A 25,409-nucleotide genomic window follows, 5' to 3' on the forward strand; every position below is an offset into this window, starting at 1 on the left:
GACAGACACATGCCATGGTTAGGCTGGAAGTTTCCCTAGAGGTAGTAATTCCACCTCCCCTTCCTCTTCCATCCCACCTCATCCTATGTAACCTAAGGGGGCTACGAAAAGGCTTAATGTTATTGAGCTTCTGAGAGCCTCAGTACCTTCATCTGTAAAGTGTCAATACCAGTAATATTCCTTACAGGGTGTTTGCAGGGATATCCGACCTAATGTAGGTAAAGTGCTTAGCATAGTGCCTGGCACATAAGAGGTGCTGAATAAATGTCTTGTTTCTCTCCCTCTACTTTCCCTACCCCAATTATAAGCAACATATTGATAATGTGTTAACTATTTCCCAAACTCTGATTTAAGGCCATTTTTGATGCAATTTATTCTAATATCAGTGTTCCTCCCATCAGCTCATATTTGGTCTCTGAGGGGGGTCTCATTTTATGAGTCAGAGACATTTTCCTGTGCCGGGCAAAGAGACCCTGACAATACTCTTCTCATCAGCAATGACTCTACCAAATTTCATGCAAATATGTCACATAACCTTGCACAGAAACTCATATCAGCGATGGTGACCACCTGAATACTTCTGGGACACCACCACTGAGGAAACAATGAGTAAAAAACTTGAGCCCAACACATTACTCTTGTTCAAACATAAGTTAATTTTTTCAACACTGGTGCAAGTATTATAGATACTTTCAACAAACATATATTACAAGCTCTACCACTGTTGAAAAATAAGTATTCTTATTTGATTGTTTTGTTCAGAATAAAGTACTTTTTACAATATATTTTACTTTCTAGTTATGCCATACAAAAATAAATATTGTATAAATGACTTACAAGGAAGAAGAAAAATTGTAACATGAATGCCAAAAATATAGGAAGGATGGTGGAAATTTTACCATCTACTTCAAAAGCAATCATCCAAGAGAAATAAAAACTTCCCACTGGGTCTCCTTACTAATCTCACCATCCCTACTTATCATCCTAGAATACTATGTCTTCTTTCTCTATCAGTCTCAAGACAACTTAATGCAGAACCTTTTCCCTAAAGTCATTGGGGATTGAAAGAGGAAGAACAGGGAGGGCTTTTTGGCAGTATGAACAGCAGATGGAAAAAAACCTGGCTAAGCCACTTCCTAGGTCCTCACGATGAACTAGAATCAACCAACCTTCACACATCTCCTTTCTTCCATTCTGCAATCCTCTTTTCCATCTTGATTAGCTATGCCTGAATAGAACCCTATGACTGGAGACAATAACCCCATTTTACTTTACTTTACACATCTTTAGAACTCTTTGGACACCCATTGGTCCAGGTGGCATCCTGGAATGCTCTCATATAGCACAATTAGGTGCCAATCAAGGCCAATCTCACCAATTATATGAAAGGATAAGCAGCTACTTTATGGATGCTAGTTTCATTAAGTTGGGAAAAATCCTTCTCCAGCCACTCCTGCCCCCATACAAAAAACTTTTATGATTGCCTTTTTATCTCCCACACAGAGTACAGGGAATATGAGTCCCTCCATTGGTAGAAGAATGTTGGGACAATTAAATTGGACAATTGCTTACTACATTTCCAGAGACTCAGAATGTCCAAGGAAATACTCCATTCATTTTGAAATCAAAGTTTTAAAATTCCAAAGCTATAAATGAATTATGATTGTATTTAAACTAGTGTTCCTTAACCTTTTACCTCAAAAACACACATCTATGCATGTCCATATTACATCACCTAAGATCTCCGAGGATCCCAGGACCTCCTGTGGCTCATGCGTGTATTTTAAATTAAAAGCTTCAGATCTCAATAAATGCAGAATTACTTCCTGGAGCAAAACCAAAGGTGTGTGGTATAGAACTCAGGGGTGTTTTGAGGGCAGGTTGGCTTTGACAAGGTCTTGGACTTGAAATAAATGCACTGAAGCAATGCTTGACACATAAGTGGGAATGCTGGGCCATGAAGACATCGACAAAGTGTTGTGGGTTCGCGTGCATGACTACTGTCAGGCCAATGACTCATGCACGACATGGACCACTGAGAACCCCTGGGATTGTGACCACACATGGTGCCTTTCAGCTGCTATGATAAGATTGCCAACAACACCCACAGGCAGGTCACTATCACTGGCACGCAGTGTGGGCGCCCATCTGTCTGATTTATGGGTGATGTTGTGGCAAATGTGGCATCGGTTTCATTTCGGGGAAGTGGCAAGTTACAGATATTTCCTTCACAACAGGAAGTGCAGACCTGAAAGAAAGGAAGAGAAAAAGAAGAGTGAGGAGAAGCGGGCAGGTCTTGCAATGAGCAAGGAGCTTTGAAGGAACAGACCCCCTCACGACAGGACCTGTTCTACAGAAGAGACCCCAACACTACACTGAAGGGCCGGGGTGGGGGTTGGGGGATAGAAATCTCAACAGGAAGCAGTGTGGTCAAAATGAAAACCACCTGGGCTAAGTTAAGGGACATGGGTTCCATTTCCGACATCCCATAGGGCCGTCACAGCTTTACAGCCTTCTTAGGTCTCAGCTGCTCCACCGGTGAAATGGGGATCACAATACCCTACCTTTTTCAAAGCTCAGAGGCCCTTTCTGCCTACGTGAGGCAGCCGTTAAGAGGGTAAACTTTCACTTGCTAAGTTTTCACAGTGAAAGTGAAGTGGCAACAACTGGGAAATTTAAACTTAAGTATTTACTTTCATTAGAACCGCCTGCAAAATTATCTCCATGCTCATGGGTGAGTTAAAGTTTGAAGGGATTTCATTAATGCAATTACTTCTCTTTTATACCACTTTATTCATGGGAAAGAATAAACCCAAAGGATTATTGACAGAAATTATTTAGTACAGATCTACAACTTCAGCATCAACTGGGAGCTTATTAGAAATGCAGAATTTCAAAGCTCACCTCAAACTTAGTGAATTAGAATCTGCATTTTAGTAAGATCCCCAAGTGGTTCAGATGCACAGTAATGTTTGGAAAACTCTACAATGGTTAATATCCTGTGTGGTCATTATCCTGCAGAGATGTGAGTCTGGCCACAGAGGACACGGGGTAGGAAGACATTATAATGTTGAGGAGAGAAACTGGAGGTCAGAAGTGAGTTTGAATTCTATCCCTGTTACTTATGAGCTGTGGGACCTGAGCAGATGATGTCACTTCTCTAATCTGTAACTTCCTCCTTAGTAAAGCAGCTATCATGGTGCCCGAGAGCAAAGCCTAGCTTGCTGGGGGTGGGGGTTCAGATAAGCCCTTGGGTTTACCTTTTATATTTCTGAACAGGAACAAGTAGACAGATTATACCTTTAATTTAATTCTCAGTGTATTCAACAAGTTGCTTGAAAATTAGGTATCTTAAGAGAAAGACACCTCAACTAACAGTGCCATTCCAGGGTATTGAGAGTGGGGCTGTCCCCGAACACCAGGAAGGCAGCTCCATGACAGGTGGGCAGATTCCAAATAAAGGCCAAGGTCTGACATACAAGACCACATGTACAGCCAGTTCTTCCCAGCAGGAGAGTCGGGCCCCCTTTTCCTGGTTCTTTATATTCTCTTTCAAGGCCACAAAGTTTGTTTTATACTGAGGCTTCTATCCAGCACCAGATGGAGTTAAGGAAACCCAGAAGGAAATGGTCCTCTCATTACCTGCTCAACTGACTTAGGAGCCAACGGACACCTTCCAAACCAGCATCCCAGTGAAGACATGAGCCTCGCTTTACAGACAGTTATCAAAGCTAAACGGACTCGGCCCTTCGCAGCTGCATGAATCGCCACTACATTTGCAACGCTTTACCAGGGGGACGGGAGTGGCTCCCTGCTCCTCTTCCTTCTGGTAGCTTTATCACTTTCTTGGGAGTGAAGAGAAGGCTTACAGTAATTTTCAATTCCCATTTACTGTTGGGTTTACGTAATTTACAGCAGCTGTCCTAAGCTCTGGTATAAATCTTTAACCTTTCAGAGCAACAGAAAATAAAGCATCTTCTCATGATGGTATAAAGATAATCAAAAGCCAGCCTACGCAGGTGGGGTGGGAGAGGGGAAGTAGGAATTTGCTCATGAGCTCGGGCAGGGGTCTGGGGAGAAGGAAGCCTGGCTCTGCCGCACCAGTTGCTTTGGTGCCCAGACCTTGTGGCCCTCACGCTCGGAGTCTCTGCAGCCAGTGGACAAGCACTCCTCCAGGGGAACACAGCGTTTGGTGACAGAGATGCTGTTTCCTGTGACTTCCATTGTGTGCTGAGTGTAGCAGTATCTCGTCTCTATCAACAGAGAAAATATATTTCAGTTGAGACAGTAAATGTCAGCCCAACCTGCCTGAAAGGGAAACAACAAGAGTGAAACACTACAAGTCTTGAAAGATCCAACGTACATGGGATGTACATGAGGTTGAGTTCACGTCCGATCCCAAAGGTTTCCTTGGAGAGACCCATGTCACCGTGGCAGGAGGGCCTTCTGAACAACAGCGGTCTCTGCCTGTTGTGATCCCCACAAACCAAGATGCAATGGTACCACTCTTCGCCATTCAACAAATTTTGCCACTGTACTGATTTTTATTTTTTGGGGCCACAGAGGTTTGGAGGGATGATTTAGGGTGTCATGGCGACTTTCAAGATGATGAAAGGTTGAAAAAGTACAAACAACACAGGGTTGATAAAAGCTAGGCAGGTTAACAATGATCTTCAAGGAAATGGTGTGTGTGTGTTTGTGTGTGTACGTTTTGAAACAGCTATTCCCAAGTAAGGGTAGAACAGTTAATTTTATCTGGAATGAAAATAGATGTTTTTCAGCCAAAAGAAAGAACTTTGTGCCAATGAGTATAACTGAATCCTGGAATTCATCGCAGATGAAAACTAACCCAACAATGAAGGTGTTCCAAAACTGAGGAGACCATTTCTCCATAGCAGGATTTCAGTGTCTTTTTAGGATGGCAGATGAAGAGGATAATGTCAATTTCTAGAAGTCCCACTAAGTCTTAGGAGTCTTGAAAACTTGAGATTTCTTCCAAAATTCCATGGAGAAATTTTCTATTTGTAATTTAGAGACTGAAGAAAAACGTCCTTGTCAATGTAATTTTTAAGGCCTCTAGGCGGTGTTCAGCTTCCTAAGACTGGAATTTAGGAGAATGTTCCTACTCTACTTTCAGATTAAAAAAGAAAATGAATAATTCTTAAGGTATGTCCCTGAGCTGTTTTTCATCCATATCTTGGAATCAACTTTGCATGCTTTATAGATTTTGGGTATTCAGTGGCTAATAAGGAATTATGACCTTCTGTGACATTATTCATTAGGAAATAAAAAATCCCCTCCACCACGAGATTTTTGTCACAGCTTTGGCAGCTTTTAACCAAAGTACTAATGTTCAAGAAGAAAGCTTAAAAATTTTCGGCCCTGAGAATGAGCTAATAGCTCACTGACACTTCTTAGGGGTCATGAAAATTCAGGTGTTTTAGTAATTTTTTTAGACACCCCCACCTGACAGGGACCCGCGTGGCCTCTAATTTAGTCCCGCTAAGAGCAGGCTCTCCCGGTGGTTACACTATTGGTGGGTGTACCTGGGCGGAGTCTGTGTGAATACACCCCTTCCAAATGCTGCCTGCACATTGCTCCCTGACCAGAATTTTGTTAGTTGGGACTTGGTCAAGGCAGTCTTAGCTTGCTCAGGGTCCCAGAGAGCTCTTTGGGAGTGGGGTAAGTATGGTCACCCTATGGTTTCATCAGAAAAGTCGAAAGTTTTACACCTGGCAAAGATTCTCTTAAAGCCTTAATATTTTTAAATTGGAGTGATTGTTTTCCTGATGAAGAGGAGGTGGCCAGCTCTCCTCTGATTTCTTATCTTTTTAAGCCTTTGGGAATTTTTAATAAATGGAGGCCAGCGGCCTGCGAGATTTACCACATCTTCCTATAAGGACTGGTTTACTTCTTTGGTATTAGACTCGGACATTTATGGCCACAATAGGTACACCTTTCCCACTGCAGGCCCAACTTCAGATGGTTAAGAAAGCAATAAAAACAGGAATGTTCTTATCTCCTGTCTCCTCTTCATGCAGACAACCAAGAGTAGCTGCCAGAGGTTTTATTGCTCCAAATGTAAATCTGAGCAGATAAGATCAGACATTTATGCAATAAGTAAATCATTATTACATGGTTTTCAGCTTGGAAAATTAAGTTTGTCCCTAAGTATTGAATTCTCTTGTTTTAAGTAAGTCTTTATATAACAATTGGTGAACTTGATAGAATTGCTTCTTGTTCATACTTAATGTCCATAACAAAGTCTCTTTTATTAATTGGAAGCTTATTCCATTAATAAAAGTAGAGACAATGACTAAAGAACTTTTTTTTCAGAAACGTATGCAAAAACCAAGTACCTAATAAGCCAATTCTTGCTATCCTCAGGGGAGAAGGGCAATAAGTGATGAGGCTGGATAAGAATTTTTTCTCTTACACTTCACCAAGCCCAATCTATAAAACAAAGATAGATTGAGAACACCCTTCACTTCCAGGAGTACAGAACTCAGATCCGAAGCATTCATTCCTTAAAAGTATCCATTCCACCTTTTATCTTACAATGCCCCTAGGTGAGTTATGAAATGTTCATATGGAAAAAGGTTCTGTGGTTAAATAAGTTTGAAAAATACTCAAAGTCGAACAGGTTTCTTTAGAGCACAACTTATGAGAGCCTTGAATTTGTATTGTGATTTTCAAGGGGGGCACGGGCTAGCAGGCAGAATTTCCCAAGCAGAACTAGGTGGACTGCATGTGGCTTATCAGTGGACTGAGGAATTGATAAAAACTGAGTTTCAGCCACAGAGCATTGCTCTCCGTGCATTTTGAATAATCCTTGAGTTAGTAATGAGGTTATATGAGAATCAAGCCTGCTGATAGCCTCACACTAAAAGGATTTCAAAGGCTTTTATCTAAAAGATAAAAGATGGATTTGAATTTCTACCAGGTTAGTTTTCGCCTTTAAAATCTCATACTCTGCAACTACATGGTATTTCCAGAGGCTGTGAAAGAAAAGTCTTTTACTGTAAAAGTCATAGGCATCAACTAAACTCAGAGCTTAAGTAAGGGCTTAATCAACAATTGGAAAACACAAGATATAATTTCCATGAAATTCACACACACACACAAATTCCATAACTTGGTTCTGAAACCAAAAACAGATTCAAAGATAAAATGTAAATTTCCATTTACTCATCAAGATTCAGTTTCCAATAACAGAAACTATATTTAAAGAAAATACACATAAAATGATTTGAATTAAAAATGACCAACTCTCTAGTAAAAGGCTTTCTTAGCACTCAGTTATTCTCTGGGGCTCGGCTAGTTCTGGTTTCTTTACAAACATATATAGTGATTAAAGTGATGCAAGGGAACAATTCACCAGGTGCAAGAAAATGAATGGGAGGAAAATGACTTTAATCAGAGTATCACAAATTATAGTGAAAAATAAAAGGCTAGTGGCATCTGCCGACACACTCCCTGTGTGATTCCTTACTTTGCAAATAGTCCTTCATGTCCTGTCCTGCTCCTTCCAGGCTGTCCTCTGCAATGACTGTTCACCCATGTGTCCAATCCCTCGCCCTAATCCCATGTCTGATCCCGAAGGATTTCTTTGCAGCTCTGGGCTATACTATGTATGATCTCTGTGGGATTCCCCACTCTGGACTTCACAGTTTTGTCTTCTTGATTTTCTCCTGCATCCCTGTTCTCTTCTCTTTCAACTTACCCTAACCTGAATGTCAATATTCTTCACATTCTTGAACTGATTCTCACTCAAGGGACCTCATCTAACCTCCAGTGACATCATCTTCCATCTGATTCTCTCTCCTTGGCTATAGAACCAAATTTCCAACTGTCTCCTGGACACTGCCAGCAGCTGCTCACACCTCATGTGTGTCAAACACATCACATTATCTCTGTGCCTCTCCCATGTGCTATCTTCCTATGTTTCTATCTCAGGAGGGGACATCCTGAGATGTGGCACCTCTGTCTTGGATTAGAAACTTCAAAATCAGCTCAGACTTCCCTTCCCAAACTGGGTGTCTCCAAGTCCTCCAAAATGTCTCCATTGTCCATCTAATCTTTCCTGTTCCATTTTCCATTTTCCCAATGCAGGACCTCATCTTTTCCTGTGTTGTCTTTGACCTCTTCCCTTTATAATGCAGGTGCCAGACAATTACCCGATAGATGACTGAAACCAAGGTCAAATCAGGCCACTCACTGCCTATGAAAGCACGAATGGCACCGAACTCAGTGACCAGCAGGTGGTCTGCTGCTCTCTCTCTGCTCCAGAGGCTGTGTGTCAAGAGTATAAGAGTATCTATGCTTCCTGGCTAGAAGCATCAATTCCTCAGAGTGCAGCGTTTGAAACTCAGAGCTGTTATTACTCAAGGTAGGCCCCAGGCTACCTCATCATTGCCTACTAGATAAGACACCATCCCACCACTTTTGACAACTCCTCACAACAAAATTTTTCTCCTATCTTCTGTTCATAGAAACCTGATGGCTTTTCAAGGTCCAACCCAAATGCTTTGAGTTCTGTGAAACCTTCCTTGATTTCCCTCCTAAAGAGATTCACAGCTCTTCTCAGCTTTCTTATTTGGTATGTCTGGTTTTCCTTCTAAGAAGATCAGAGTTTCTCAACCTTGGCACAATTAGCAATTTTTTTCTATTGGTTGATTTTGTTTTTTAAACTTTGAGATAATTGTAGATCCACATGCATGTGTAAGAAATAATACAGAGAGATCTCATGTACCCTTTACCCAGTTTTCCCTGAAAAAAAAATATGGTAACATATTGCAAAACGATAGTGCAATATCACAATCAGGACATTGACACTGATGCAGTCAAGATACAGAACACTTGTGTCCACAAGGATCACTCATGTTGACTCCTTATACTCACCTCCTCTTCCACCTGCTCCCACCCCCTGCATAACCCTTGGCACCACCAATGTGTGCTCCCATTTCTATAATTTCATCATTTCAAGGATGTTATTGAAATGGAACCATACCATATGTAAATTTGGGGGATTGCACATTTTCCTTAGCCTAATTCCAAGTTAGCCAGCTTGTTGTGTTTATCAACAGTTTAATTTTTATTGCTGAAAATATACCATGCTATGGATGAACCAGAGTTGGTTCAATCATTCACCTACTGAAAGGATATCTAGGTAGGGGATATTATTAGTAAAGCTGCTATCAGCATTTGTGTAGAGATTTTGGTGTGAACAAAAATTTTTCATTTCTCTGGGATAAATGCTCAGAAGTGGAATAACTGGGCTTGTATGGTAGTTGAATGTTTGGCTGTTTAACTACCATACTGTTTCTGAGAGGGGCTGTACCATTTTATGCTCCCACCAGCAATGCATGTGTGACCTATCTTCTCCTAATTCTTACGAGAATTTTATGGTGTTGCTTTTTTTTTTATTTTAGCATTTCTGATAGATGGATAGTGATATCTTGTGTTTTTAATTTGCATTTTTCTAATGAGTAATGGTGTTGACTATCTTTTCATGTGCTTATCTGTTTATCTTCCTTGGTGAAGTATCCGTTGATGTATTTTTTACCCTTTTCCTAATTATTTTATCTGGTTTTTGTTTACTGTTGAGTTTTGAGAAATCTTCATATATTTTAGTGACTAGTTTTCTGTCAGTTAAGTGGTTTGCAGATATTTTATCTCAGTTTGTAGCTTTTCTTCTCAGTCTCTTAACATGGTCTTATGCAGAGCAAAACTTTTTACTTTGATAAAGTTCAACTTACCAGTATTTTTGTTTTTTATGAATTATGCTTTTATATCACGTCTAAGAACTCTTCGCCTCTCTAGATCCCAATGATTTTCTCTTGTGTGTTTTTCAAAATGTTATGTAGTTTTATATTTAACATTTAAGTCTGTGATTTACTTTGAGTTAACTTTTGTAAAAGGTGTAAGACTCAGGCCAAGGTTCATTTTTTTGTCCATAGACTTACAATGGCTGTGCACCATTTGTTAAAAATCCTCCATTGGACTGTATTCTTGTCCAAATAAGTTGGATATATTCTTGGGGGTCTCTTTCTTAGGTCTCTATTCTGTGCCAGTCATCTGTTTCTAACTCTCTGCCAAAACCAGCCTTGATTACTGCAGCCATATATCAAATCTTGAAAGAGGGTAGATTGATTGCTCCCACTCTGTTCCTTTTTTCCAAAATTGATTCAGCTATTCTGGTTTCTCACCTTTCCATATAGATTGTGCAACAATCTTGTCTCTATCTAGCATCAATCTTGCTGGGATTTTGACAGGAATTGGGGTAAATCTGTATATAAATTTGGAGAAAAGTGGCATCTTTACTATGTTGAGTCTTTCAATTCACGTGCATAGTAAGTCTCTCCATGTATTTAGATTTTCTTTGAATTCTTTCATTAGCATTTGTAGTTTCAGCACACAGGTCCTTCATCTTAACAGGAAAGCATTCTGTCACTATTAAGCATGTTAGCAATGGGTTTTTTTTTAATGGGTTTTCTTTATCAGCTATCTCAGCTGTTCAACTCAAAGTTGAACCAAAATAACAATTTTAATTTAGTTCAAAAAATCGACATCTCTTGCATTTCTGTATTTCAAATGGCCTCATCAAATTTGAAAAGGAAATAATACCACCTTTACTAGCAGTATAACTATCACACAGTATAACTACTTTGGAAAACTGTCAGGATCTACTAAATCTAAACTTATGCATATTCTAAGAATCAATAATCCACCCCTAAATATATACTCAACAGAAATTATAAATATTAAGTTCATGGAATTATAAGAGAAGCTCACGTAGGAACTATTCATACAAACAAAAACTGGAAACTACAAAAATGCCCAATGGTAGAAGAAATAAATAAATTATGGCACATACTCACACAGCAATGAAAATTAACAGACTAGAGGCAGACCTAACAAAGTGGCTGACTCTCCCATAAGATCAAGTGAAAGAAGTCAGATATAAAATAGCACATCCTGTAGGATTCCATTTGTATAAAGAACCCAGTAAGAGGCAAAACTAACCCATGCACTGGAAATCAGGAGGATGACTACAGTAGTTTGCTAGGGCTGCCATAACAAAGTTCCTTAGACTGGATAGCTTAAATAACACAGATGGATTTTTTCACAGTTTTGGAGGATGGAAGTCCAAGATCAAGGGATTGGCAAGGTTGATTTCTTCTAAAGCCTTGCTCATTGGCTCATGGATGGTCACTTTCTCCCTGTATCTTTACCTGGTTTCTCCTCTAGGCATGTCTGTGTCCTAAATTCCTCTTCTACAAGGAGAGCAGTTACACTGGATGACAGCCCACCCCAATGACATCACTTACCCTGAATTAGCCCTTTAAAGACCCTGTCTTCAAACACAGTCACACTCGAAAGTACTGAGGGTTAGGACTTCAACATACTAACTGGGCGGGTGGTAGGGAGAAGCAGCTCAGCCTGTAACAGGCAGTGGGAGGAACAGCAACTGAACGCAAACATGTGAGAAGCTTCTGGGCTGCTGAAAACGGTTTCTTAATCTTGGTGCCGCTCACAGGGTGAGTTCAATTTGTGAAAATTCATCACGCTGCGCACTATTCTGTATACATGTTATACGTCAATCCTAAGTTCAGTAAAGTGGAAAGTGAAACAAAGAAGAATCCAAGATGAAAGAAAATAGACTTATGGAAAGGATGAGCTACAAATTGCACAGCAGATAAGCTCAGTTATTTAAAGTGCACCCTAGTCAGGAATTATCACATGGTCTCTGGTATCCAGGCATCAGATTTATCTCTTGGTTCTCTGAGACTCATCAATTACTCCCTACACACCCCTGAAAAGACATTTTTTGCTTTTCCTGCACCATGTAAAACTCCTCAAGGAAGAAATTAAAAATAATAAATACTTATCAACCTGATTGATTCATATTTCCTTTACCTTGAAGTCAACACCTCTTGAAGAAACTGCCAAACAGATACTTTCCCATTTCATTTTTGTTTTTTAACCCATCCATAAGGACAGGTGACACACTCACTTGAGGAAACTCTCTTTTACAGTAAATCACTGAAATTCAGAAAGCAATGTGCTTTTTCCCAGCTGAAGGTCAAAGAGGTGGTTGGGAAGGTACATAAAGGTAATGAGGATGAACAGGATTTTACAGCAGACAGTAGTTAAAATAAGAGTGTTAAGGCAAAAGCATAAATAGGTGTTTCTTGAGGCAACTGTGCTAATAGAAAATATTTGGACAAAACCACTGTGAATCAGAGTAGGTTAGATGCTCTCAAGGCACCAAAAAAAACCAATGTCTTGTTTAGGCTCCTCGTAGAACTTCTTCTGATTTAAAAACTGATAGAAAAGTTCCAATTAAAGAGTAAATCTGAGAAATACAATGCCAGCTAAAATGAACTAGAATTACCCCCTTACCAAAAAATAGTAGAATAAAACAAAAAATAACCAGATACAATTAAAACACAAGGAACCTTGCTTATGAATGCGTAGGCAGCTACCAAGGCAGATAGGATTTGACGAGCAAGATATCAGTGAAATGCACAACGCATTGAGTTGAGCCTGACATTCTCTACCTCTTCTCCCCTTCAGGCACTTGCTGATTCAAAAGTCACTCAGATGGAGGCTGGGAAGTGGAGCAGAAAGCCCTGCTACAGGCAGAGAAGCGGAGCGGAGCCTCTGTCAGTCTCAAGGGCACTGCAAGGCACAGAGAGGAATTCAGAGCTAGTGGGCAGCCGAGAAAGGAGGGAAATACAGAGAAAGAAGCTGGCAGTCTTAGTATAGAATTCCAGGGGAGGTTATTTACTTGCAGCACTTTAAAAAATGTCATTCCATTAACTTCTAGCTTCCGTTGATGCTGTGAATACTAGTGTTGGGAAGGCTGGGCAGCAGCAGGCACTCCCAGGTACTGCTGGGAGAGTGTCAGTCAGTACAGCTGTTCTGGGAACCTGTTAGGCAATATCGCTAAAGCCAAAGCATACATGCCGCGTGCCCTGCAGCCCCACTTCCTGGGGAAGACCTAGCAGAAACACACGCGCACATGTACCAAAGACGTGTGCAAAAGAATGCACCCAGTGTTCAAAAACTGAAAACCCTCCAAATGTCCATCAAGAATGGAATGGAGGAATTTTAGTATGTTCCTATAATGATCTGTGAGAATGACTTTGTTGCCCAAAAACAATGGATGAGTTTCACATATAGCATGTGGGGAAGAAAGCAGTGCATTCTGAATGATTCTGTTTAGATAAAGTTCAATGACAGGAGCCACAGTTCTGGACTTTGGAGGTGGGGTGTAATGACTGGGGACCCTTCTAGGGTTCTACTGCTTAACATGTTCACTGTGAAAATCCAATGAGCTGTACACTTAGGATATTCAATTTCTAGAATGTATGTTATACTTTCACCTTTCACTTTTTAAAAAAGGAGGAAGTCTAAGACTTCCATTTAGCAATAGGACAAGATAGGTCATCTGAACACCACTTCATTATGCAGCAGCCAGAAGTGTTGGGTGATGTAAACTAGTACCTTCTGCAAATGTACAAATGAACTCTCCAGAAAGTAAGGTAAATACCAAGGGCCAATACTGGGTAAGGTCCTAATTTCTCTACCTTGGGGGAAGGAAGGTTAGTAGATAAACTATAAAAAGAGATGCAAGACCTGGGGTCCTTACGGGGTTTAGGGCTAGAACAGCGGCCTCTGTAGAATGGCAGAAATCTTGAAGGGCTAGATCCTAAGTGTAAGATCGCCTAAAAGAGAAAAAAATCCACCCTTAGGTAAAGTAAAACAAAAAGGCTGTCGGTGTCAGCCTGCGCTCTGTCCAAGAAAAGTCAACAAGAAAGAAGTCTTTCCTGAAAATCTGTAACCATGCAGCTTGTCTTCCGTTGATCTAGGAATCACACTTACACTTACTGCTGGTAGCAGATAACAAACACAGAGTCCTCCAGGGACACACCCCGCTTCTTCTTGCCTTCCGCGGAGAAGCAGTGAGCAGTACAGGAGCTGGAGCCAAAAGGGTATGTGTCCCTCTATCTCAAGATTTCTCTTGATCTCATTTATAACAACAATCCTTTCGCATGAAGATTTTTGCCTCAGAGGGAGGCACCTGCATTTCATAATTAAGGAGAAACAAAATGCTTGGTGGCTTAGGTACCCTCCATACCAAAAGCCTTTTTGAAAACTGTAATGTCTGTGCCTTGCCATCTAATTCCACAGGATGTTTGTTTTAAACACTTATACAGCCCCACTGTCAAGGAGATTGTAATCTGGCAGCACCAAGAAACATCACCGGCATAACCACATGGATCTCAGGGAATGACATTCACCTCTTGTTTTCCTTCACCAGGTCCTCAAACTGGTTCCTCCTATAATATGATTTCAAGAGCCTTGTCCATTCAGTTATTGCAAAGGAAGCGCTCACAGACCAAAGGCTAAACAGAAGTCGAGCAAGTGAAGCAATGAGAGATAGTTATGGAGGGTGCCTGAAATTCTCAGGTCTAGGGAGGGAGTATGGTACTGGAATCTGTGAGCACCAGAGGTGATAACAAAGTAATGGAGGAGGAAGTACTGATGTAACACACATTTCCAAAGAGTGACAGGAAACCTCAGTCAACTAGAAGTGGCTGGCTGATGTCACCACTGCCCATCAGAATGATTCCAGTTAGGGCAAGGCTCCCTTGATGCTTATTTGACCAAATAATGACTCACAGTAAGGCTGTTGAATCTATAAGCAAGCTTATCTGAGCTGCTAAAATACAATATGTCTCTATACATCCACATGACTGAGTTTAGCTTTCAAGAACTCTGGAAAATCAGGCACTCCCCAAAGCAGTGTGGGACATGGGCTTATTTCAGAGAGATACGATTATATATTTACATGAAAGAGTTTTTTTCCATTTCAACAAGTTATTTTCACATCAGGTGATAATTGAAACCTGACTAAACACGTCACAAAATAAACAAACCAAAAACCAGGGATGTCACAGAAAGTCAGGCTGTCTTACCACAGCAGCTCCTGAACTGCCCTCACTAAGCCTGTTGGGAGTCCAATGGCTACTTCCAACTAGTCATAAACAGAAAAAGCAAACCTAGGGTTAGTCTGTAGTTTTCGGTAGACACACTTTCTCTTTTACTCTAATGATACTGACATCATTTCCAGGACAGAAAAATCTGGAGAAAGCCCAGAGGAGTGGAGAGATGGCTCGCAGGAAATGGGGCTGGTCAAGGACGCTGCGTGGCTTCATCTCTTCTCAGCTTACATACAGCTTTACTCCCTACTCCTTGCCTGAAGCTCAAGGTCCCCAAAGGACCCAGGCTCCACTCTTCTCCTACTGCCCTCCTACATGACACCGTCACTCTCCCTGCCGCTGAGCCCACGTGGGACTCCTGTCTCCCCCACCTCGGCCCCACGTGACTTTCTGAAAGATGTGCTCCTTCGGCGTTCCGCTTCCACTGCCCACCTGCAGGGCTGTTACCCTCAGCCCACAATGCTGCCACTGGCCACCTCAGCCCCCATACCAATTCTTCTCTTCAGCTCCCACGGCGTTTAATGCCACATTTCATTTGGTGCTTGCCTCAGTCCTGCTATTTCTGACACTTGATATGTTCAGATCTTATCTCCCCAGCTAAACTGAAATGCTCCTTGAAAGAAGAAACCAGATTGCTATCTTTTATGGCATGAACCCCCACAGGGCCTGGCACAGTTGTTCTCTGCCATTAACCTCAGGGCATCACTTTGCATTTAACCCTATAAAATTGAGGACAAAAACGATAAAGTAGCGGGGGGAAGGGAAAAGGAGAAATTGTGGGAACACTTGTGATAATTTCAGATATCTATACTTTGGAAAGATAGATTTGACCTCAAAAGAAAGCACTGAGATGAATCTTCCCATTTTCCTGAGAAGGATTCAAGCAGAATGCTACTGGTCACCTTTTTGTCTCCATGACGGGGTACACTTGTACACCACCAGCTTTGGACTGGGCCCCTGTGAACTAGAGCCTGTAGCCTGGGAGAGAACCAGTGCCCAGCCCTCCTCCTCTGCGCATCTCTGCTGGGTAAGACTCAGAGAACCACTGTCACATTTCCTGAACCTCAGCTCTGGCCAGTGGCAAAAGTTTCAAAGCTAATCTGCCAGTTTTGTCCCAGCAGGAACCAGTCCAAAGTTTATTGGCTACACAGGCAAATCATCCTGTTTTTGTCCAGAATGACTCTTTACAGTGGTTCTCACATTTTGCCGCATATTAGAACCATCTAGGGAGCTTTTAAAAAAATCCTTCTCTCAGCCATACCCCCAAGCACTTAACTATGAATCTCTGGGAATCAACCCAGGCAGCAGGGTTTTAAAATTGTACCCACTGATTTCAACGTGCTGCCCTGTTGGAGAAGCAGTGGTTAAACCAGATCCCTCAGGAACCTACCCTAGTGTTTATTCTGCGGTGGTCATGTCAGAATAATAGCAGCTCATTCTGAAATGAGCACATGGGTGCAGAAGGCAACATGGACAGGACTTGTCTTTCATTAGCTTGTGATTAAGCCAATCCTTAGCATCTCCATGTTTTTCTCTTCCCTGTGGTCTCTGGCACCCCATTAACACCTCTACCTAAAAGTAAACAAATGGAATCTAGAAATGACAATACTGGCTATCACGTTCTACTAGTGGGAAGAGGAGCTCCCAGCGGGCTCTTGCCCCTAAATGTTCTTAAGAATCACCTGGGTATTTAAGCACAGCAACACAGCCTTCATCTCAGACCTACTGGCTTGATTTGTGCAGAGCTGTTGTTCTTACCACGTGGTCCCCAGAGCAGCAGCATGTGCATCACACGGGAACTCTTTAGAAATGCAAATTCTCAGGCCCCATCCCAGAATTCCTGAATCAGAAACCAAAGGAGAGGGGCAGGGGTGGGGAGCAGAAATCTGTTTCAATAAGCCCACCAGGGAATGAGGAGAGTGCTAAAGTTTGAGAATATTGGTCCAGGCAGGACACAGGTTCCAGTCACTTTGAAAAGACACACAGGTGTTTCTACTGGGCAACCCAGACAGATTCATGGGATAAACAGCACTGGCTTAGGCAGCCGGCACCTTTCTCTCAGTTGCCGTTTCCATGCTCTCCCAATGCACAATCCTCTGCGAGAGTGCCTTTCCCCTGGTGAATATGAGAGCTCCTGCCTCATACCACAACAGATGTGGTGCTGGTGTGTTCAGTCATTTTAAAAAGAGAATTAGATCAGCAGCAAAGCCCATCTAACTACTCACTCAGACACTTGTCAATGAAATGCCCAAACCTCATCATCTCCCCATTAAAGAACTGACTTTGCTCCAAAATTAATACAGCCAATTAACAGTGACTCTGTAGCCAAATATAACCATCTTTTTTACTAGACAGGATAAAAGAGATGTGAATCTGAATATGAAGCATCTGCTTCCCTTTGAAATGGGTCTTTGGGCCAAAATGTCATGCTTCGAATGGGCATCCAACTCATCCTTCAAAGAGAACTTAATAGTTCCAAAAGCTCAGGGTTTTTATTTGTGCAGTGATGACATTTAGAATTCTGGCTTTCATGCAGTCTCAGGATAGAAGCCTCTGGCAAGATATGTAATAAATGGAATCTTTATATGAACATCGATTCATACATTATATAAAGGAAGTTACTAAGCAATGACTAATGCTTCCAAGAGTGGACAACAGGCTCGTTGCTCTCTTCTCACCCTGCAGCTGGCTGGGCCTGAGGGTGGGAAGTATCACTTACCTCTTCTGAAGTGCCAACATATGTTTTGTGAGAAAGGGGCAATCCTATGATCAGTTTATATCTCCAAGAGTCTTTGATGATAAGTTGATGATAAAAGATCTAATAGCCTTAGACAAGAGAGCAGCTGAGATTGTAAGCATTCCTCTCTCTGTACATGCATCAAAGTCAACAGGGCTATCCACTCCTGGGCAGCTCTGGGGACCCCAACCTGTCTACCGAGAGTTTACCTCGAGGACAGTAGATGTCTGGAGCCCATCGGTTGCACTCATAATTGTCTGCTGCCTTTTCACAGGTGAAACACTTAAATCCACCAGGATAGGGAGTAGCTACAAAAAGAATCATGGGAAAAGATGAATTATTTAGACTGAGCACAGAAACCTGCATTGTGACATTAGACCTTTTTTAAAAAATTAGGATTCTCAATATAGCATGGCCATTTCTTAACAAACTAAACATGTAACTACCATACGACTTAGTAATTGCACTTATGGACATCTGTTTATCCCTGAGACGTGAAAACTAATATTCACACAAAAATCTTTATGTAAATGTTCACAGCAACCTTACCTATAAACACAAAACCTGGAAATATCTATGAAGTCCTTCACCAGGTGAATGGTTAAACAAACAGTGGTATGTCCATACTATGCAATATTAGTCAGCAATAAAATAAAATAATAAAACAATTGATTCATTCAACAACTTGATGAATTTTTCAGGAAATTATGCTGAGTAAAAAAAGTCAATCCTAAAAGTTATATACTGTAAGATTCCATTTCTATAACAATTTTTAAATGACAAAATTTTAGAAATGGAGGCAAGATTAGTGTTTGCTGGGGGTCTGGGATGGGAATGGCTTGTGTGCGAGGAAGGCCAATAAGAAGAATCCTTGTGCTGTTGAAACTGCCTAGTGTCTTGACTGGGTAGTATATACACAAAGCTAAACATGGGATAAAACTTTAGAACTAAGTATGCATGCACACACACACACACACACACACACACACACACACACACACACACACACACATACACACACAAATGAGCAGAAGTAAAATTGGGAAAGTCTGAATAAGACCTGTGAGAATTGATCGCATCAGGGCAATAATCTAGCTGTGATAATATTCCATAGTTTCTCAAAATGTTGCTTTTGTGGGAAACTGGGTAAAGTAAGCATGAGCTATCTCTAGATTATTTCTTATATCTGCTTATGAATATATACTTATCTCAATAAAAATTTCAATTAAAGAAAGGCATTCTGGGTTTCTAATGATTATTCTTATATGTCAACTTAAATAGACATATCAACACATAGATATAAATATTATGTTGAATCATTAAAAATTTCCTGGTATCTGGCCTGGCCATTTTTTACCTATAAAAGGGGCAGTTTCTCTAGTTCAATCTGACACTTTTATCTGGTCAGACCATGTTAAAAATTCCTGGGGATGCTAAGTATCTGCTAAGAAGAGAGTGTTCATTGCTAAAACAGGCACTGCCTCTGCAGAGGTAACCCTCCTACGGGGTCTTCCAGGCCCACTTGGATGTGGCTACATGAAGGGTTCTGGCGCTGGCCCACGGGATGTGTTATTCCAGGAAGACCTTCCTATCCTCCCCTTCCTGCCTCCCGAAGGGACTGTCCCCGAGGTACTCGTCGCTTTGCCTTGCATTTATTCTCAGGCAAGCAGGTGTGTGGTGGAGGTCATGCTCTAGAGAGTGCCCAGCACACCAGGGCCTTGTGGCATTTAAGGACAAGGATCCACAAGGAGTGTCAAGCTGGGTTGTCTCCATCCTTTTCACTGATATGCTTTTACTCGCGGCTTATTAGCAAGTTAGAGTTTTGTCTTTCATAAACAGAACTTGTGTGTGGTTTTTTTTTTTTTTCATTTGTAAAATTACCTGGCCTCTTTGAAAGCTGCAAACACTCAAACACTTCATCTGCAGGAGCCAACTGTTCTCCCTCACAGATGGCTGAGCTTGCATATCCCACTGGTGGAAATAATCATCTCAGGGTAAATGGCTTTGCCCACATGGAACCAATTAAAGATGTTATCAAAAATAAATGAAGGAGGAGGCAGCAGCTTAAGGCCAGAATTATGGGCCAGATATAACTTTGATTTTCACCTTGCTTAGAACAGCTGCCCCTCCTTGCGCCCGCTTGCAATATTTCAGAGCTGACTCTGATGATATACAACAACCTACGATGACCAAACGTCATAAAGTGTCCAAAAAACACAGGTAACTGGACCTTTTTATGGGACAGTTTGAGAGTTCCAAGTTCCTCCAAGTAGCTGGTGACTCAAGTTCATCAACACAATGCTAGTGAGGGCATGGATTGTCTTAGAACATGGGGGATAGAAAACAGGTTAGACATAGCAAGCCAACCACTTCTTCCCCAGTGAAGAAATTTCAGGCTGAGGAACCATGCTCTCCCTATCATATAATCCTAATGAAACAGAAGTACACTATTTTTAACACTACATACAAATAATTTTTATATCTCCACATCTCAACTCCTAACTAGGGGGATGATATTTGAGTTGAAAGATTCTATTTAGGTAAGTACATGCCTGGAGAACTTAAAACAAATAGGTTCTCAAATTCCCAAGCCATTCAATATTCTTTTATTTATTTATATATTTATTTATTTTGCCATTCAATATTCTTATGGACATTTTAATTAGCTTATTTTTCAAAATGCTTAATTTTTAAAAAAATCTTTTATTTTATGAGAAAAAACATACAAAATACTCCTGATTGGGGACACTGAAAAAATAACTTCACTATCAGTTTTTAAATATCTAATATATAAATAAGTTGAAAGGACAGAACTTAAAACAGCTTGTAAAATCCAAAGCAGGGGTTTTGAAAGAATGATGTAAATGATTTGTTAAAGAACAGAATTTCTCAAAAAATGATCAAATTCACCAAGGTTTATGACTGGCAAGCTAGCCAGACTACTTCAGTTTGCATGATTCATTCACTAGAGCAACCGATTTTATCTGTCTGTCACTGCAGCCAGTTGCAACTTTCAGTTGGAATGTTGGATTCATTATTCCTGGAAGCTTTCCCATCAAAGAGATTAATTAAGAATTTTGAATAAGATTGATGATCCAACCACTCCAAGAATAAACTTATTGAGAACCTGTCACTAACAAGTTATACTGTTCCCAAATTGGGATTATTTTATAGACTCTTCAAAATTATCTTTTGTAAGAATAGTGACATGTTAAGTTAAACACTGTCATTTCTTACATAAGTAGGCCTAGACTCCGAAATTAACCCAGAGGATACACAATTTATATAGGATATGGGGCTAAAACACTTTGGTAGCAAAATAAAGCTTTGTTTCAGATCATTTATATCAATGTCTTATCATTAGTACCATCAGCAATTAACCAAATAATCTCATTTTTGGAGTGTTTTAGTTTTAAAGCTACAACATCATAACTGTGTGCCTTCTCAACAATGACATAGTAATATTTGCTTATAGGAATATGTATTTGCATCTTGTTAGGTAGTACTGATCAGGGACTAATCAAGCCCTTTTCAGTGACCAATCTCTCAGATAGACTTAGCTCTAAGTGGCTGATTATAGCACAATCATTTTTCACAAGCAAATGGTTAAATTCTTCCTTCTGCAAATATTGAACTAAAAATAAGAACTACAGATGAGCAACTGTCTTCAGTAACTTGCTAACTGATACTGCATCTGATAAAGAAGTTGTTGTTTTTTTTTAAAAAAAAGGATGGAAAGAGTTTCCTAAGAGATATGTTGTTTTCTTCCTTGTTACTTCAAAGCATTTGAAAATCCATTTAAGTGGAGTTTCAAATCATTGTAGCCCCAGTTGTGAATGAATCTAATTTGGCTCTTGATCACAGAGTTAATAAGCTTAGTACTTTGTATTTCAGGGCCTAAGTCCTTGGTCCCTCAAGAGAAGGTGATTGTAAAGAAAAAAAAGAAATGCTAAAGTGCCCAGTTACTTCCTGTAACATAATCCATCCATTAACCCTCATGGTCAGCCATAGCTCAACCCACCATAATTCATTTGTAAGGCATTGGAAAAGATTTCATCTTTGTTTCCATCTCTTGGAACTCTTGCCTGGACAAAGGCCTTCAGTTATCAAAACCGTGGTGAGAAGAAAATCCTGTTTTAAAAAGCATGCTGACATGTAATGCATCCTCTTTTTTTTACTCTTGCCAAATTATTAATTCCCATTGTTTCTGTAAACTGGATGCAAATATAAAATTTCTAGAAATTGATTAAACTAATCTTCCTTCTCTGTCCATTTCACAACAAAATAATGTCAGTATCATTTCAATACTATGAATATATTTCTGATAGAAATGCATTTCCTGGTATCTTTACAGAAAGTTCCCTTACTCCCTAAGACTTAAGTAGTATAGAATTATGAAGAACTTCGTTTGCTCTCAGTCTGGGCATAAACAAGCCTCCTGCAGGTATATAGCTCTTTGATCCACATGACTAAGGAAAGATTCAGAATATGCAGATAACAACTGAATTTTTCAGGAAAGGTTTCAATTACCAGGAAAGAAATGGAAGCCAAGAACAGGCTGAGCCAGTTAGGATGCTAAATTCTGCGATCTCAGAGGATGTCTAACAACCAAAAGAGTCACTCCATTTCTCTTAACATTAACTCCTATTTTGAAGGTTTTTATTAGCCTTTGGCACTTTAATAATGGGGTGGGAAGAAATCAATCATTTTTCACTTAAAAAAAAGAAAAAAAAAACAAATTATAGAAAAGAATGTCGCTGAGAACAGTGCCTCAACTTTGAAAGCCAGAAAGTTTTTTTTTCCTTTAAAGGTTTAGAAACTTCAAAGATTAGGGAACCAGAAAGCAAAGCAGATTAGTCACGGGATGTGAACTTCCCCAACCAGGGCTTCTATCGCACCCCACTTACTATCTCTCAGGGCTGTTCAGGGCCCGTGAGAAATGTGTTTGTCTGGTATAGAAAACCTGTGCATCTTCCTATGTCTCCAGCACCATCGCATTTCTCCTCAGGTGGGTTCTGAGCTCTCACATTAATGGAATCTGGCTCACTCACTGACTCTAAGAAAGCTGTCTGTGCATCTATCTACAAAGTGAGGCGACTGTGTTAATAACTCAGAATCAAAATAATCCCACACTTCCCTCATCTATTTTTTATAGTCTACATTTTACAGAAACCTGCTTATTTGAAGAGAGCTCACTCCATCTAAACCTGGTCTGCTGGATGCTGCTCAGGGACGGAGGACCATGACCAGTTAAAAAATCAGTGTAATAACCAGCGAACACCAAGGGCTTCTGAAATAGTGCAGAGAAAGGTGAAGTTAACTCTGCTTGAAAGTGGGCAGAGTAAACAAAGTTCTGGCCAACTAGGAACCAGTGACAGTAACTTCAATCCAGCAAGGATTTTTATTCCCCACGACCAGTCCCGGAGATTCTAAAAGAGAAGTCAGCCTAGACCTGCTAGTGAATTGTCTAAGAATAATTTGGTTTAGGGACAACATCTTCCATCCACCAGATTTCAAAATCATATCAGAAAACCCCACCAATTCTTTGTCCATCGTAAGTTCTTTTTAATCAGACCATGGCTCTACTTAATTAATGCAGGTCACAGGACAGAACTTTCTCACCATATTCTAGAGAGCAAGAGTGATGGGCCTCTGGCCTGGCAGAGCTCATCCTTCCCAGATCCCCTTCTGAAACGGACTTGGAGGGCCCATGGAAGCTGAAAGTCCTGGCAATCAAACCTAAGAGACTGAAATCTGGGTTTTTGCTCCCAAGTATGACAAAAAAGCATGGCTTTTTGGAAAAAAGGACAAAACACAATCCTAGAAAACAGAGCAAGTATTAAAGCATGAGTGTTACTAAAGAAAACAGTCCTGCAAAATCAAGCAGCCAGGTTAATCTTTCTACACAATTAACCATTAGACACTGGCCTGTACTGGGGAGAGCATAAAATAGCAGTAAGTCAAAAGGAACTATTTGCTGCCTCTCAAAAGGATTATTTGGAGATAAAAAATTGGAGTGGGGTATTTGATCACCCTCATTTTACCATCTAAGCCAACTGCAACAAGATCATGCACAACAAGCATACAATTCCCATTATGTATGGGCCTGTTTCTCATATATTATTTGAGAAACAAATAATAATGTTACAGGGTACATATTATTTTATCCACTTTAGACATGTGGAAATGAACACTTCAAAGTTCCCCTCATATTTCTTGAGCATGTACTATGGCTCGTACTCAGTGCCAAGTGCTTTATATACATTATTTCGTCTTCACAAAGTTGGGAATTTATTTCAAGTCAGAAGGTTACAAAGCAGCTGAGCTGACCCACCTAAGGCTCAGGGGAACTCCAAGCCCTCTGCATTCTTTGGACCACCTTGGCTCTAAACCAGAACATGGAGATGTTAAATATTCTAACCATGTGGCATTGAAGGAGTCTGAGTGGCTGCCCCACTTGCTGGACTGTTAAGATCCTCAAAAGCAGGAACTTAGCTCTTTTTCCCTTTAGACCTTTCATGCCTATCAAAACGCTAGACACACTGTAGACAATCAGAAAATGTTTGTTGAACAGAACATTTCAAAAGAGTAATATGCCTTGGGGCAAATGCTAAAGGTCAAAGCACACAAAATATACCCAGCTCTCACTACCACTGGGACAATCCAGAAGAGGATTTGAACAAAAATAAAAGAGATGAGATAAATACAGAGCTGGAGATCCAAGAGGGCATAAAACTGCTCTGTCTCCCAAAATGTGATCCTTAGAACATCACATCAGAAGTACCTGAAATTCTTGCTGAAAGCAAAATCCATGGGTGCAATCCTAGATTTATGCCATCAGACACCCCAGGGAAGGGATCTGGGTATCTACATTATTACGCACTCCCTGGATAATTCTTAAACACAGGAAACCAGAGGGATAGGGAATAGGGAAGTTGTGAAAGACAATTATGCTGACACTGAGCACTAGATGCACAGACAGGAAGACCAGCTATTATCTTGCCTATAAAGGACTGATCTTTTACAAACACCTTCCCCCTGGGACAGGCATTTCACTTTGATAGCCAACTGAGGGCTGGCAAGAGTCAAAAGAAAGGGAGTTCAGAATCAGAGCCCCTGTGCAGGGAACAGAGAAAACAAGCCTAATAATTTGCCTTAAAGTAAGAAACAAACACCTTACAGAAAGGTGAGGGTAAAACACACAGCCTCTTTGGTAGCATCTGCACCCCCCAGTTAAATCACAGGCATGCCCTGCATTGAAGGCCACCTTCTCCCGGCTGTTTTTCAACTCACATCTTATTCAAAGTGGCATTTCTGCAGCGAAGAGAACAGAGGCTTACTTGAAGGGTGGAGGTAGATTATGTCTTTCACTGTGAAGTCTCGGGATTGAGCAGCTTTCAGACAGTCGGCCAGTAGGCTCAGGAGCAGGAGCCAGGCCAGGGCAGGGCCAGGTTCCATGGCAGACCAAGGCGTCACTCATACAGGGGGCCTGGGAGCGGGGACTGGCTGACGGGAGAGAACTCGCACCTGAAATAGGAAGCAAGATGCATCTCAGTGTCCAGGTCGAGGAAGCAAGCCCCTTGGCTGTGCTCCCGTGTAGGTAGGAAGGGCTGGGGAGGGACAGGGAGCCCAGAACACATGGAAGTGGGCACATGGAGAGA

At 40.9% G+C, this 25,409-nt stretch overlaps 1 protein-coding gene across 3 annotated transcripts in view; it reads right to left on the reverse strand.

Moving 5' to 3' along the window:
- Positions 1-636: 636 nt before the first annotated feature.
- Positions 637-25,409, reverse strand: part of LYPD6 (LY6/PLAUR domain containing 6) — a 120,006-nt gene continuing 95,233 nt past the window's right edge. For 2 of the 3 annotated variants that reach the window (XM_036928311.2, XM_036928312.2), the window contains 4 exons: positions 25,089-25,275; positions 17,958-18,056; positions 4,123-4,253; positions 637-2,248 (listed from right to left, as the gene is read on the reverse strand). In XM_036928311.2, coding sequence (XP_036784206.2) covers positions 2,081-2,248; positions 4,123-4,253; positions 17,958-18,056; positions 25,089-25,206 — 516 coding nt within the window. In that variant the 5' untranslated portion in view covers positions 25,207-25,275 and the 3' untranslated portion in view covers positions 637-2,080. Of the gene's footprint in view, positions 2,249-4,122; positions 4,254-17,957; positions 18,057-23,370; positions 23,450-25,088; positions 25,276-25,409 lie in introns of those variants that run through there. The other variant, XM_036928313.2, reaches the window with a different exon arrangement.

This window comes from Manis pentadactyla, chromosome 8 (assembly GCF_030020395.1).
Source record: "Manis pentadactyla isolate mManPen7 chromosome 8, mManPen7.hap1, whole genome shotgun sequence".
NCBI classification, from domain to species: Eukaryota; Metazoa; Chordata; class Mammalia; order Pholidota; family Manidae; genus Manis; species Manis pentadactyla.